This window comes from Ochotona curzoniae, unplaced genomic scaffold (assembly GCF_017591425.1).
Source record: "Ochotona curzoniae isolate NIBS_2020 unplaced genomic scaffold, NIBS_Ocur_1.0 contig_2294, whole genome shotgun sequence".
Taxonomy (NCBI): domain Eukaryota; kingdom Metazoa; phylum Chordata; class Mammalia; order Lagomorpha; family Ochotonidae; genus Ochotona; species Ochotona curzoniae.
The window spans coordinates 1,649,680-1,662,546 of NW_024465405.1; the positions used below are offsets into that span (position 1 = coordinate 1,649,680).

The 12,867-nt window shown below is 61.4% G+C and overlaps 2 protein-coding genes across 2 annotated transcripts in view; one reads left to right on the forward strand and one right to left on the reverse strand.

The window, feature by feature from the left end:
- The first annotated feature begins 1,280 nt into the window (after positions 1–1,280).
- Positions 1,281–6,461, forward strand: SNORC (secondary ossification center associated regulator of chondrocyte maturation). Its single transcript, XM_040972468.1, has 3 exons — positions 1,281–1,363; positions 6,068–6,250; positions 6,349–6,461. Exons 1-3 carry the CDS (start codon positions 1,291–1,293, stop codon positions 6,456–6,458), a joined length of 366 nt encoding a protein of 121 aa, XP_040828402.1. The 5' UTR covers positions 1,281–1,290; the 3' UTR covers positions 6,459–6,461.
- A 1,383-nt stretch (positions 6,462–7,844) lies between these two features.
- NGEF (neuronal guanine nucleotide exchange factor) overlaps positions 7,845–12,867 on the reverse strand; it is a 29,272-nt gene continuing 24,249 nt past the window's right edge. The window contains exons 7-13 of the mRNA XM_040972469.1: positions 12,331–12,405; positions 11,854–11,943; positions 11,214–11,377; positions 10,746–10,901; positions 9,818–9,897; positions 9,327–9,431; positions 7,845–8,037 (exon numbers count right to left, since the gene is read on the reverse strand). Of these exons, the coding sequence (XP_040828403.1) occupies positions 7,847–8,037; positions 9,327–9,431; positions 9,818–9,897; positions 10,746–10,901; positions 11,214–11,377; positions 11,854–11,943; positions 12,331–12,405 (861 nt within the window). The 3' untranslated portion in view covers positions 7,845–7,846. The remainder of the gene's footprint in view (positions 8,038–9,326; positions 9,432–9,817; positions 9,898–10,745; positions 10,902–11,213; positions 11,378–11,853; positions 11,944–12,330; positions 12,406–12,867) is intronic.

A 12,867-nucleotide genomic window follows, 5' to 3' on the forward strand; every position in this document is an offset into this window, starting at 1 on the left:
GCAAAAAAACGAAACCCCAATCTAGCAAGATATTGAAAAGGAAACACCCTAAGAAACTCAGGGCCAGCAGAGCCCAACCTTGCCATGGAGTGACTCACAGTTACTGAAGGGTGTCTGGCTTTGTAGTCACACGAAGGTCAAGGAGAGTGGGCAGAACAACCATGTGCCTCACCGGAGTGACTGGACACGAGGAGGCCGACCTCGAGCCTGCGACAGCCGCTCTGCCCTCGAGAACGAGGGGCCTGCCTGGAAGACTCAGGTGAGAATTCCCACAGCCTCAAAGGCACACACCAACCAGTAAGGGGGCAAAGCGATTGCAGGATGGAGAAGCAGCAGAGGGGCACAGCTGAGTACTAGCCCCCTGTGGGCATGCATGGTGCCCCCTCCGGGCATGCATGGTGCCTCCAGGCAGTGATGCGAGTGAGCAGCGTGGATGAGTGGAACCAAGGTGTCATCAGAAATGAGTGTGCGTGTGTGAGACAGAGCAGCTGCCGCAGGCACGCCAACTGGGCTGGGGGCCCATCGGGAGCATGCTCTGTTGACTTTGCCCTACGCATGTGATCTTTCAATTACAAGCAAAAACCAACCTCTGTGTCCAAGAAGGAATGAGAAGTTGGGGCATGATGGGGACAGGGGTTGGCTGAGGCCGAGCTCAGGCCTGCACAGCCCCCAAGAACAGCTCCCTTCCCACATACCATGGGGCTGTCGGGGAAGAGAGACTGGTAGGGGCTGGGGTTCTGGGGTGTGAGGGTGCGGGTGGGTCAGAGTGGGGTGCCTGACATCAAATGACGTGGCCTGCTGGAGGACTTGGGTGGGAGGTGCTGCAGCTGGCACAGCTGGGTGCCTACACCTGGCCAGGAGTTCAGGCCCTGGTTCCCAGAGGCCCCAAAATGCCGCTTCCCAGCCACAGAAACTGGGATGCATCTGCATTTGTTTCCAAGCACCCTGGGTGATTCAAAAACTCACTCCAGTGACCAGGGAGTATGTGTGAGAGAGGGAAGGCAATTTTCTCCTTCCTTCTCTGTGGGTGGGGCTACCTTTGAGGTCAGGCAAGGAGGTCGTTGGCTGAGCGTGTACATGTGTGTGTGTGTGTGTGTGTGCACGCGCACAGGGGGCGGGCACGGTGTCCCACAGGAGGACAGAGTTTGCATTGATGGAAAAAAAAAAACAACCAAACTTTTCCCAGACCTTTGATGCCTCTCGCCCGCCACCCCAGAGCACAGCAGCGCAGCCCTCTGCAGCCCGCCTGCCCGCTCGCCCGCCTGCCTGCCTCACTCACTCCCGGCCAGGATGGCATCCTGTCTGGTCCTGCGCATGACACTGCTGCTGGTCGCTGGGGTCCTAGCCCCTGCTGTGCGCACAGGTAAGGGTGTAGGCCCTGGCTCCCCTACCACTGGAGACAGGTCGGCTGTCGGGGACGTTCTACCTGGAGCTGCCCTGGGGGACTGGCTAGGAGGGTCGCCTGGAAGAGCTAGGGGAACAACAGAACACAGGGCCCCCGAGCTCCCTCTCTATGATAGTAAGGCTGTAATGGCTGGGTCTGGGGTTCCCAGCAGGCTCCCAGGGACCCTGGGCTAGGATGGGCTGGCCTGGGTAGGAGAGGAGGCCTAGAACGGGTGTGGGCACATCTTAGTGGCGGTCGCCTTGGCCAGCTGAGAGCCGCCTGTGCCTTGGGGGCTGTTGGCTGGCCTGATGAGAACGGAGGGGACTTGGGTCATAACAGCGAGGCCCCGGAAGGACATTGAGTGGTGCAGGCTGAGTGGAACCCCATCTGAAAGAGATGACCCCAGCGGCTTGGCCTCCTGTGTCGGAGTCTGTGAGGCTCAGGGGTGCCTACAGGGTGGGCTGGGTACCCCACGAATGTCAGGGAGCAAGCAAATTCCCAGCCCAGGGTGGCCTGGGGGCAGACCCACCTGCTGGAGGTGAGGAAGTGGCCTATGTGTCTGGTCACACCTTCTAGCCCAGGTCTTAGATTTGAGGTCCCTGCCCATCCCTCTTCCTACTCCAGCTCCTGCCCAGAGATGAGGCAGGTGACCCAGGCTGTCCCTGCCCCAGGCCCCGGGACCAGGCTGTGCATGCCTCATGAGGGCGGTGGGGTGGGCTGAGCCGACCACCCTAAGATGCTTTGGTCACAGCTAGGCCATTGCCTGGCCTCCCAGTCTACTCTCCTTCCTCAGCTCCTGCCAAAATCAGGGCCCAGGTGTGTTAAAGCCCACCCAGTTCCTTTGGGGTCCTGGCTTCTGTACCGGAAAGCTAGCGCACCCAGACCACCTCGAGCAGGTGTATGCCAGCCCTGCCTTCTGCTCATGGGCCAGGGGCCTGCAGCAGACAGGCTGGGAAGGAGTGGGCTGTGGGCCACAGCCTGGGCCCAGGCCCACCAGTTCCCCTCCCTGACTGTCGGTCAGGGCCGGTGGCTGCAGTCCTCAGAGGAGGGAGCAGGCCAGGTTGGGTGGGCATGAGGCCAGGGCACTCATGAAAAGGCCCTTCATGGCCACACAAAGGCTGTCTGTGAGCTGGGCGCCTGGCCCCAGGGCCTGTGGTCATCCCGGGAATTAAACAAACTTATTTACCGAAAGGCAAGGGTGGCCGGGGCGAGCCCACGGTGCCTGGGCTGGTGGCAATGTCTCCAGGTCCCCACGTCCCAGGGTAGCCCTGGCTGGAGCTCGGAGTGGATTCCCAGGATGCTCTGAGGCCTCTCCTGGTCCCTGTCCTCACCCTAACCTGTTGGCCGCTCCCCTGAGCTGGTTACAGACACCCCCACCCCAACCTGCCACGTCTTCACTCCTGTACCTCCACTGTCTGCCCATCCTTGCTCCTCCTCCTTGGACCAGCCAGCCAGTCACTTGTATTCATGGCTTGCCAGGAGAGACTTGGGGGCATGGCCCCGGAGCTCTGTGCCCCTTCTTACCACAGCTAGTTTAGAAAACACAAGAGAACAGCTGCGAGATTATGGCTTTTACCTGGGGCTGGTGTCTGAGGTGTCTGCTGCTGAGAGCTGCCTGGTTCTGGGGCCCTGGCTCTAGGGGTGCCTGGGGCACTGGACTAGCCTTTGGGGACTCCTGAAATGGCCAGCAGAGTACTTGGCTTGTGTCCACACATGCCCTGCAGCCACAGAGGCCCTAAAGGTGGACAGTGCTCAGGACGATGTCCAGAGAACAGTCCCAGGCCCCACCAGTCCACAGGCCAGGATGGGGCAGCTGTGGCGAGAGGGGTGGGGCTCAGGTCTCAGGTAGAACCCAGGGACTAGGTGTCTGGCATGGGTGAAGCAGGCCATCCTTGGTGGGATGGCAGAGGAGCTGGGGCATCAGGGCAGATGGGGACAGGGCTGCCCGGGGGTCCCTACTCTCTCAGAGGTCTGGGGTCTGCTACTGTTGCCCTTGCACTCAGGCCTGATCCTGGCAGACACCTTCCAGCTGCCCAGAGCCCTCCCTGGAAGCCTGGGGTGGCATCCCTGGCCTGGGGCCCAGCCTCAGAGTTGCATTCTGACCACCGGCAGTGGTGGGGACAGGGTGGTGCCTGCTGGCCGGCTGACCTCCAGCATGTGGGGAGCCAGCAGGAGGGTAGGGGATACCAGGAGCCTGTGAGGTTGGGGGCCTGCCAAATGTGGGGCATGCTTGTCTCATCTCTGTCACCCCTCTCTCCGGGAGCCTGGGGCTAGCACACCTGGAGCATCCCTCGGAAACTTCCACGCACAGACCCCTGGCTGGGTCCCTTCTGCCTCTCACAGGGTGGTCTTCCCAGCTACTATCAGGCTGGAGTGGCAGCCAGCCTTGGCCTTGTGGGAGAAAGACCCTCCAGCCCCCGCCAGTGGGCACCAGGAAGCCTTCTGGAAGGGAATGTGGCTGGGGCAGGCCTGGGGGGGGGTGGGCAGTACAAGCTGAGCACCACAACCCATCCAGCCTAGGCTCGGGCGGGGCCAAGTTCACAGTGAAAAGATCTGGCTTGGCTGGTGACTGAGGCCGCCACACGGCTTTTCTCCTATCGTGTGTCACTGCATCACTTCTGCTTTCCATCTCAATGTCGCCCCCTGAGAGTAAGTGTGGGCATTGTGCTCCTTTGCCTGCAAATCCTGCTCTCACACAGGCAGGGCCCACTGTCACGGCCAGGGGGCACACGCTGGCGCAGCACTCAGCCAAGGCCTCACCTTGCCTTCCCCAGGGGTGCCCAAGTGCCTTACAGAGGGCCCTGCCCACCACCTGCACTGGCTCCATCCTCAGCCCCACACCGTTCTTTTCTGTTTTTTAAAGTGTCCTTTATGATTGTCACTTTTATCTACCACAAAGGTTGCAATGGCCAGAGTTGAGCTGATCCAAAGTCATGAGCTCCCTCCAGGTCTCCCACGCGGGTGCAGGGTCCCAAGGCTTTGGGCTGTCCTCCACTGCTTTCCCAGGCCACCAGCAGGGAGCTGAATGGGAAGTGAAGCAGCCGGGACTTGAGCTGGCGACGATATGGTAGCAACCACCACGGAAGGCAGCTTAGCCTCCCCATCTTTCTGATTTCAATGTATTTAATTTTTAGGGATTTATTTATTTTTATTGGAAAAGCAGATTTTACAGAAGAGAGGCAAATAGAAAAATCTTTACTCCTTAATTGCCACAACAGCTGGAGTTGAGCTGATCTGAAGCCAGGAGCCAGGAGCTTCCTCTGCCTCTCCCATCCGAGTGCAGGGTCCCAGGGCTTGGTCCATCCTCTGTTACTTTCCCAGGCCGTCAGCAGGGAGCTGGATCAGAGGTGGAGCAGCCAGGACACTGACCAGTGCCCCCATGGGATCCAGGCACTTGCAGGAGATGAGCCTTTTGAGTCACTATACTGGCCCTGTCCTTGCCGTTTTTTTTAAGTTGTTCTGAGAGAGAGAAGTTCACTCCACAAAGGCTGGAGTGAAGGCCGGGCCAGCCCAAAGCTGGGAGCCAGGACTCAACACAGGTCTTCCATGTGGGGTGACGGGGATCCGTTACTTGAGCTATCCTCTGCTGCCTCGCTGGGGACAGGAAGCTGGGACTTCAGCCCAGTTACTGCACATGGAAGACAGGAGTCCACACATCGGAATGGTCCAGTTACTGAAGGCCGACCGTGGGTCTGTGTTAGGCTGATGTTTGACAGTCTGCCTGACACGGATCCCCATGGGCAGGAGAACCCAGCAGCACCTGTGTCTTCTCCGAGCATCTTCTCTGGGAGCAGGTGCAGTTGGGACCAGCTTGTCTGCCTGCTCCAGCATGTAATGGGTTCATGGAAACCACCCCAGAAGTTTCTGGGGAAAGTACAACCTATTCCAGTGTTGTTCAAGGCCTTAGGCACACTCCAGCCCTCCCCAGCGTGGTTGAAGGTTGCACAGTTCCCATGCTATGGAGCTCCTGGGGTCCATGAGATGGTGTTGTGATGGCCACCAAGCCCATTCTGGGGACCTGCTTGGGGTGGGGGCTGGCACCCCTGGTCCTTTTGCAAAAGTCGTCGTGTTGGAAGGTGGAGCTTGCATGAAGCAGGCTGCCTATTGTCTCCAGCTGCCACCATCTGGGGTTTCCTTTTGTGTGGACCCAGGGTGGGGCCGTGTTGGGGGTCTCCTTAGAGGTGGACAGTGCACCTGCTTGGGCTAGCTGGGGCCCAGGCCAGGGGATGTGGGGCTGTGGGATGACTGAGCACACCATTCAAGCTGTGCTTCTGGAGGGTCCTGAGTTGGCCTTCTGCCTGCAACCCGTCTCCCGCAAACCCTGCTGACTCCTAACCTCATGAGCAGGTCCTGCTGTGAGGACCTCCCTCTCTTCTGCCCTGGTGGCCCGGCAGGGTCTGTCCCCTGCCCTCCCTGCAGTTGTGGGACCCTCCTCAGGACCCGTCGACCCCGTACCTGTGCCCACAGTTCAGATGGAGGCGGCCAGGCCCAGATCCAAGGTCCTGGGGCTCCGTTCCCCGGCCTCACTTCTCCATCAGCCAGTCCTAGCCTGGTCCAGGAGTGTGTGCACGTGTGTGCGTGTGGGGAGGTGCGCCGTGCCGGGGACAGCACCGAGCCCGCCAAGCCGGTCCATCGGGTTAACCGCGGGCCGCGCCCTTCTCTGTGTCCCCCTCGGCCTTGCAGCTGAGGGTCCCCAGGAGCCCGAACCCACGCTGTGGAACGAGCCCGTCGAGCTGCCGTCGGGAGAAGGCCCCGCCGAGAGCACCATACCCGGCCAGGAGCCCGCGGCCACGGAGCCCCCGGCGCCCTCCGCAGCGCCGGGCCCCGAGGACAGCACCTCGGGGGAGCAGCTGGACCAGGGCAGCGGTAGGGACGGGGGGCTGGGGCCGGGACGGGGGCGCGCGGCTGGGCCCGCGGAGGGGCTCACGGGGTCCCCCGTTCCTTCCCTTGCCCCCCACCCGCAGGCTCGCTGGGGCCCGGCGCCATCGCGGCCATCGTGATCGCCGCCCTGCTGGCCACCTGCGTGGTGCTGGCGCTCGTGGTCGTGGCGCTGAGGAAGTTCTCCGCCTCCTGAAGCAAATAAATGAGCCGCGCCGGCGCGGCGCGATTCTGGCACTCCACCTGCGCCCGTGTGTCTGCGCATGCGTCCGCCAGGCCCCGCCCCCAGCGCCCTGTCCCCGCCCCCAGCGCCCAGGCCCCGCCCCCAGGGCACTGTCCTGCTGTCCCCGCAGTTGTACCACCCTGCTTGCACTCATCCCCCACTCCCCTGTGAGTGAGGCTTGGGGACCCTGGGGGCGGCCCTCCCTGTGTTCAACCTTGGTGGCCCCTGTGGCTTCTCCGAGCTCCTTAAGGGTTGGGGGGGGGGCTCCTCGTACACCCATCGATGAATTAACGCCCTTCTCCAGGTGTCCCCAAAGCACGACTGAGGGACCCCAGGCCGAGCTTTAGGGAGGGTGACTTCAGTCCATGGCACGTCGAAAGCCTCTGTGCAGCTGACCCCATTTCTAGCCTCAAGCCTTCTCCCCCTGGTTCAGAAAAGGTCTCCTCGTCCTCCCCTGCTCCCAGAGCCCCTCACTGATGTCCCACCCATGGAGGCAGATGCGCTTCAGGCCCATGAACCCCTTTAATGCAGGAGCCCCCTCTGGGGTCCCATCCCAGGCATGCGGTTCGCCCTCTGGGACGAGGCCAGGGGTAGAGCTGCAACTCCACTGCCCCAGGCTGGCATCTGGGCCAGAGGAGGTCACTGCCTGTGGGAACACCATCCATGAGACCTTGGTGCCTCTGACACAGGGTGCCCCCACTCCCTCCCCATCTGAGCCTGGGGTCCTGCAGATGGAGCCCCCTGCCAGGGTGTGCAAGGGGGTGCTGTGCTGGCTAGCTCTCTCTGCTCTGAACCGAAGCAGCTCTGTTTTATATGTGAGGATGCTTTTAATGCAGCCAAAAAAATGGTGTTTGCGTTTTCTCAGAACCATAACCAATACAAGATGCAGTGACCAAGTCATTCCCATAAAACGCCTAGGCTCCCTAAGGGACCAGCACCTGGAGGAGCCCGGGCGGGGCAGCGGGAGGAGCGCGGACAGGGGTGGGAGGAGGCATGGCTGGTCCCAGTTCTGCCAGGAGGAGGAGGAGGAGCAGCGAGCGGGAGAACAGAGGCAGCTGGCCGAGCTCTGGCAGGCAGGTGCCGCTGTGGTGGATAGGAAACGTGCAGGGGCCCGTGGCCAGCCTCCCTTCCCACCTGCCCGTCTCCCTCCTACAGAGGTGGTGAGACACTGCTGACACCATGCCCCCAGTCTGAGGGTCTCATCCCAAGCTGCCCTCTGCTGCCTGGGGCCAGGTGCGGGTAGAGCGTGGCCCATGCGTCCCCAGGGCCCTCTCTCCTTCGTCCATTAGCGTCAGGGTCAGCCCCTGCCCCCGCCTGCCCACCTCCCACTGCTGTGCTGGTGACCGGGGCCCCGCCTGTGGTCATTGCCGGTTCCGGCTGCCCAGCTTCCTGCGGTCCTTATTCTGGCTGCGCTGGGGGTCGTCCATCTTGTGAACCCGGAAGCACTCCTTGAGGTTCTGGGAGCGGATCTTGGGGTTCAGAATCTCCTCAGTCATGGAGCTGGGGAACCAGCCTCTCTCCTGGTCATGCAGGCGCTCACCAAAGATCCACCCTGCACAGGGATGGGAAGAGGAGGGGGCGGGGAGGAAGGTCAGGGGCTCCTCCCAGCCCTGCCCCTCTCCTGGTGTGCCGGCTGCCCTGCTGGAGATCCTGAGGGGGTTGCCCCCCAAGATCGGCAGGCACGTGATGGGGCGGGGGGGGGGGTGGCGGGTTGCCGACCTGGGGCTTCCAGCCGTGCCCTGGCAGGAGTGGAGGGGGTGTGGTGGAGGAGGACGGCAGAGATCTCGCAGACTTGGGGTGTTCTGAGCAGGAGCAGCCAGCACAGGACCAGGGAAGGACTTTTAAAAGGACAGGAACTCACTGGTTGATTCTGCAGGGATGTTTTCCCTCTCAGTGCCTCTCAAGGAAAAAAAGCCTTTTTTCCTTTAAAGGAAGTAGGTGGGACTGGCATGGTGGTATAGTAGGCACTAATGTTGCCTGAGTGCTGGTTCGTGTCCTGGCTGCTCCACTTCCCATCCGGCTCCCTAGTAATAACATAGGAAAGCAGTGGAGGATGGCTCAGGTCTCTGCACCCATGTGGGAGACCTGGAGGAAGCTCCTGGCTCCTGGCTTCAGACCAGCCCAGCTGGAGCTGCTGTGGCCATTTGGGGAATGAACCAGTGGATGGAAGATGTCCCTCCTTCTTTCTCTAGAATTCTGCCCTTCAAATAAATATGTATTTTTTTTTAAAAGAGGGTATTTGGCATAGTGGCTTAGGCTCAGCTTCAGACGCCATGACCCATGCTGGAGTGCCTGGTCCAAGTCCCAGCTCTCTCCCTGACTCCAGTGTCCCGCTAATGTACCCCTTGGGAGCAACAGGCGATGAGTTCAGTGACTGGCCCCTGCTGCCCACGTGGGAGACCAGGTTGAGTTCCAGCTCCAGCTTCAGCCTGGCCTGTTGCTGGTGTTTGGGGCAGTCGGTGGTGAGTGGCCCAGCTGACCTGTGCCTCTCTCTTGCTGCCTCTCACTCGAACTAAACATTTATAAACAGTTCCACAGGGGCTGATGCCAGGGCAGGGCAGATGGGAACGGGGGCTGGGCAGGCTTCCTGGGAGCTTGTTGCAAATAAGGGCCTGGGGTCATGTAGACCTTCGAAAAGGAAGGGGACACGGAGCGGCCAGCTGGGCTGGGTCCCCTGCCAGGGCCAAAGGACAGAGTCTCGCAGCTCCGGGGAGGGGAAGAGGTGGCTGATAGGCCTTTCTTCGGGCCCGAGGGAACCCTGGTGGCAGCCAGGCCGAAGGGTGCTGGCATTGAGAGGCTGCAGGGCGACAGGACCCCTGCGGGGTGATGTCCGGGCCTCACCGTCTTCCGTCTTATCCAGGACGTTTAGGATGTCTGCCAGATCCAGTGTCAGCTCGTCCGGCTGCTGGGCCACGTACGGGTGCACGCACTGGACCTGCGGGCAGTCTGCAGGAGAGAGGGTCATGGCAGTCCTGGTCACTGTGTCTCACACATGCACACAGTACATGCACACACGCACATGCACACACACACATACACAGGCCTTGGTGGGGCCAGGAGTCACACGGACAGATGTGCCCAGCAGTGGCCATGGGGTCGTCTGAGGGAGAGGAGCGAATGGCTCCAAAGCAAACCTCAGCTGCCTGGCCAGGGAGCTGGGCAAACAGCAGGGCGTGGCACTGGCCAAGGCTTGCAAGGAACGCGGTGTGCCGGGCCTGGTGGTGTCCATGCAGGCTACACCCCTTCAGATCTCACAAACTTCCCAGGGTGGGGGAACATGGACATTAGGGGCCCCGTTCCTCCTGCCCTCCCCGCCCAGGCTGGTGACTTACCCAGCAACCGTGATGTGAAGGAGACAAATTTGGTCCTCCTGTTGGGGGCCAGGGATGTCATCCAGCGCCTCATCTCGCTCCTGTGTGGGGACAGCACAGTGCCCCAGCCGCCAGCGCCAGCACACGGGGCCCACGGGGGGCAGCGGCATGGGGGGGAGGGAACTTGGAAAAGTTCATGGAAAAATGGAATTAAAAGAAAACACTCTGAAATTTATGCCTGGCTCTGATCACCTGCATTTCCATGAACCCCCAGAAGATCCTCATACCCCCACACTTTGGGTATGTGTGGCACCCCAGTAAGTTTCTCTCTGGATTCCATTTCCCATATAGTTAAAGTTCCCCCTGGGATCTTTTAGGGGGCCACTGAGAACAGAGAGGAGCGCCCTCCCCAGGTCCCCATCAGGTAACCTGAGCAAATGCATTGTGGGGCCAGCACAGCTGGGCAAGCCTGAGCTCCCTGTTGGACCCCCCGGTGGGCTGGAGCCTGAGTGAGCCATGTGGGCAGGCGTGCCCAGCACTGCAGCTCTCTCCCAGGCCCCTTTGCCCTGGAGTTTCAGGGTGGGGTCCCTGCTAGCTCAGAGAGGGAGACAGATGAGTCCAGTGCTACACAGCAAGTACACAGGAGGCAGGGAAGGAGGGTGGTCCCAGGTCAGCCTGGCTCAGGGCTCTAAACTGCCCAGGCTAACAAGAGGGCAGCCAGAGTCTGCAGTTCTAGTGGGACTCACCAGGCATAAGCATGTGTGTGTGTGCGCACACACACACACACACACACACGCATGTGGGCCTGTGACCCCCAAGGATACAAGTTCTCTGGGCAAGTCTGCGGTGGGAAGGGTTCTTTCTGGTGAGGAGAGTGGACGTGGGACTGTGCAGACAGGTGACTGGCGGGTAGGCAGCCTGGGTCGGCCAGCCAGGACAGGGCACTCACTGGGAAGATGCCTTCAGCATGTAGGTGGCCTCACGATCGTCAGCGTTCTCCAGCAGCCGCAGGATGAACACGTTGGCTAGTGTCTGGCCCTGGTCCTCCAGCTCCTCCACCCGCAGCAGGCCTCGCGGGGCCGAATCAAATACCTGGTACTTGTCTCTGGGAGCCAAGGAGGCCGGGGCGCGTGGGTCCCCAGCTCTCCACCTGCACCGGACCCCTACTCCCACCCCCTCTGCAGGGTGTCCCCTGGGATTGGCCACAGTCAGAAGCTGAGCAGGGCTGTTCCCACCCATAGAACAGCCCCACATGACAGGAGGGGAAACTGAGGCTCCAGGAGCTTATGCCAGTTTTCTGGGAGACCCAACGCTGAACAGAAGTGTGTCTGCCCTCCCTTGCCAAGCTGGGGCCATGGTCAAGCCCAAAGCTGGTGCTGCCTGCAGCCCACCTGCCCGCCGCCCGCTGTGGGCTCACCCTGGGATCTGTCGGCAGATGACCAGCAGGTCGTTGAAGAGAAAGAGGTATATTTCTTGGAAGAGCTTCTTGGTCCGCAGGGTGCGGGAGGTCTTGGGGCCCGACATCTGCTGCAGCTCCCCCTGCTTCAGCAGCCAGCGCGAATGCGAGATGATGGGCACGGACTGTGGGGAGCGGCAGTGGCAGCTGAGCAGCCGGGCCTGCTGCCCCCAGGGCACTCCCTGGAATGGGGGAGCATCCTGGGCAACCTTGAGAGAGGGCTATCATGCTTCCTGCTGCCCATGGGGCACAGCACGGCAGGCAAGCTGGACAAGGGGAAGTGGCAGGTGTATATATGTGTGAGTGTCCCTGTATTCCCAGTTGTGTGTGCTTCTGTGTCACACATGGAAGCCGGTATGCATGGAGTCGGTGTTCAGCTGTGTGTGTGTGTGATCAGCCTGCTGGATGCAGGGTCAGGCTCCCAGCAGAGGGGGCGTGGTCCACAGGGGCCAGGCAGGGAGGCCGGACCCATCCTGGCCAGCATCTGACACCCAGAACCGAGCTGGGTGGGGGCAGGCAGGGTGCTTGGGGCAAGGCACGGGCACCCTGGGACCGGGCGTGATGGGGGCAGGCCTGCGCCTGGCTGCCAGAGGGCGCTCACCTTGATCTTAAACTCCATCTTCTTCTGGATGCTGATCATCTGCTCCGTGCGGCTCATCTTGCGGACACCCTCGTTACACGCCTTCACCACCTGGAGCAGACGGGGCATCAGGCCTCCCTGCCGCCCAGCCAGGCCCGGGGCTGGGTGGTCACTTAGTGTGGGGACATCCCCTGTGGTGTTGTTCACAGTCCCCACGTTCACCACCTCTCCTTGTCCCCCAGGGTTGAGGGGAGGCAGAGGTGGCTCCTGTCACGATGAGCTGGACAGTGACAGCTATGGAGTGGCCCCACGCCCCTGTACCCAGCAGGGCTGGTGGGCATTCATAGATGGGAGGGGGTAGTAGAGGCCGTGCCACGTGCTCTCAGCCCCAGCGAGGGCCAAGCTCGAGATGAACCTCAGGACCCAGCCCTCTCGGGGGAGCGCAGGCCGGGCAGGTGGGCCGTGGGGCGGTCGGGAGGAACAGGAGGCCCAGCTCACCAGCTCCAGCTCCTTGTGGGCCTCCAGGGCTGTGGACTCCCGCTCTGAGCGCTCCTCCACCCGCTTCAGGATGTTCTAGCACAGAGAAAGGCCATGTTAACCACTGACGGCAGGCAGGCAGGCAGACTGGCCCTGGGGCTTGGCGGACGCGGGTGCTCCCAACACCGGCCCAGGCTGCAGGGGCGCAGCCAGGAGCTGGTGGGAGGCTCCCCTCCCCTCTGACACTGTCCTATGTTCACCACCATCTTAGCCACGGAAAGGCTTTTTCACCAATTGTTCAGTTTCCTTCCCCTTTTAAAAAGATTGCTAGACAATGGGCTTGGAGCTCTGGCTCAGTGGCTCAATCCTAGCCTTGCATGCAGCAGAATCCCATATGGCCCCGCTTCCCATCCAGCTCCCTGCTTGTGGCCTGGGAAGGCAGTAGACAACGGCCCAAAGCCTTGGGACCCTGCACCTGCGTGGGAAACCTGGAGGAAGCGCTTGGCTTTGGATCAGCTTGGCTTTGGTTCAGCTCGACATTGATTTGGAAGATCCAAG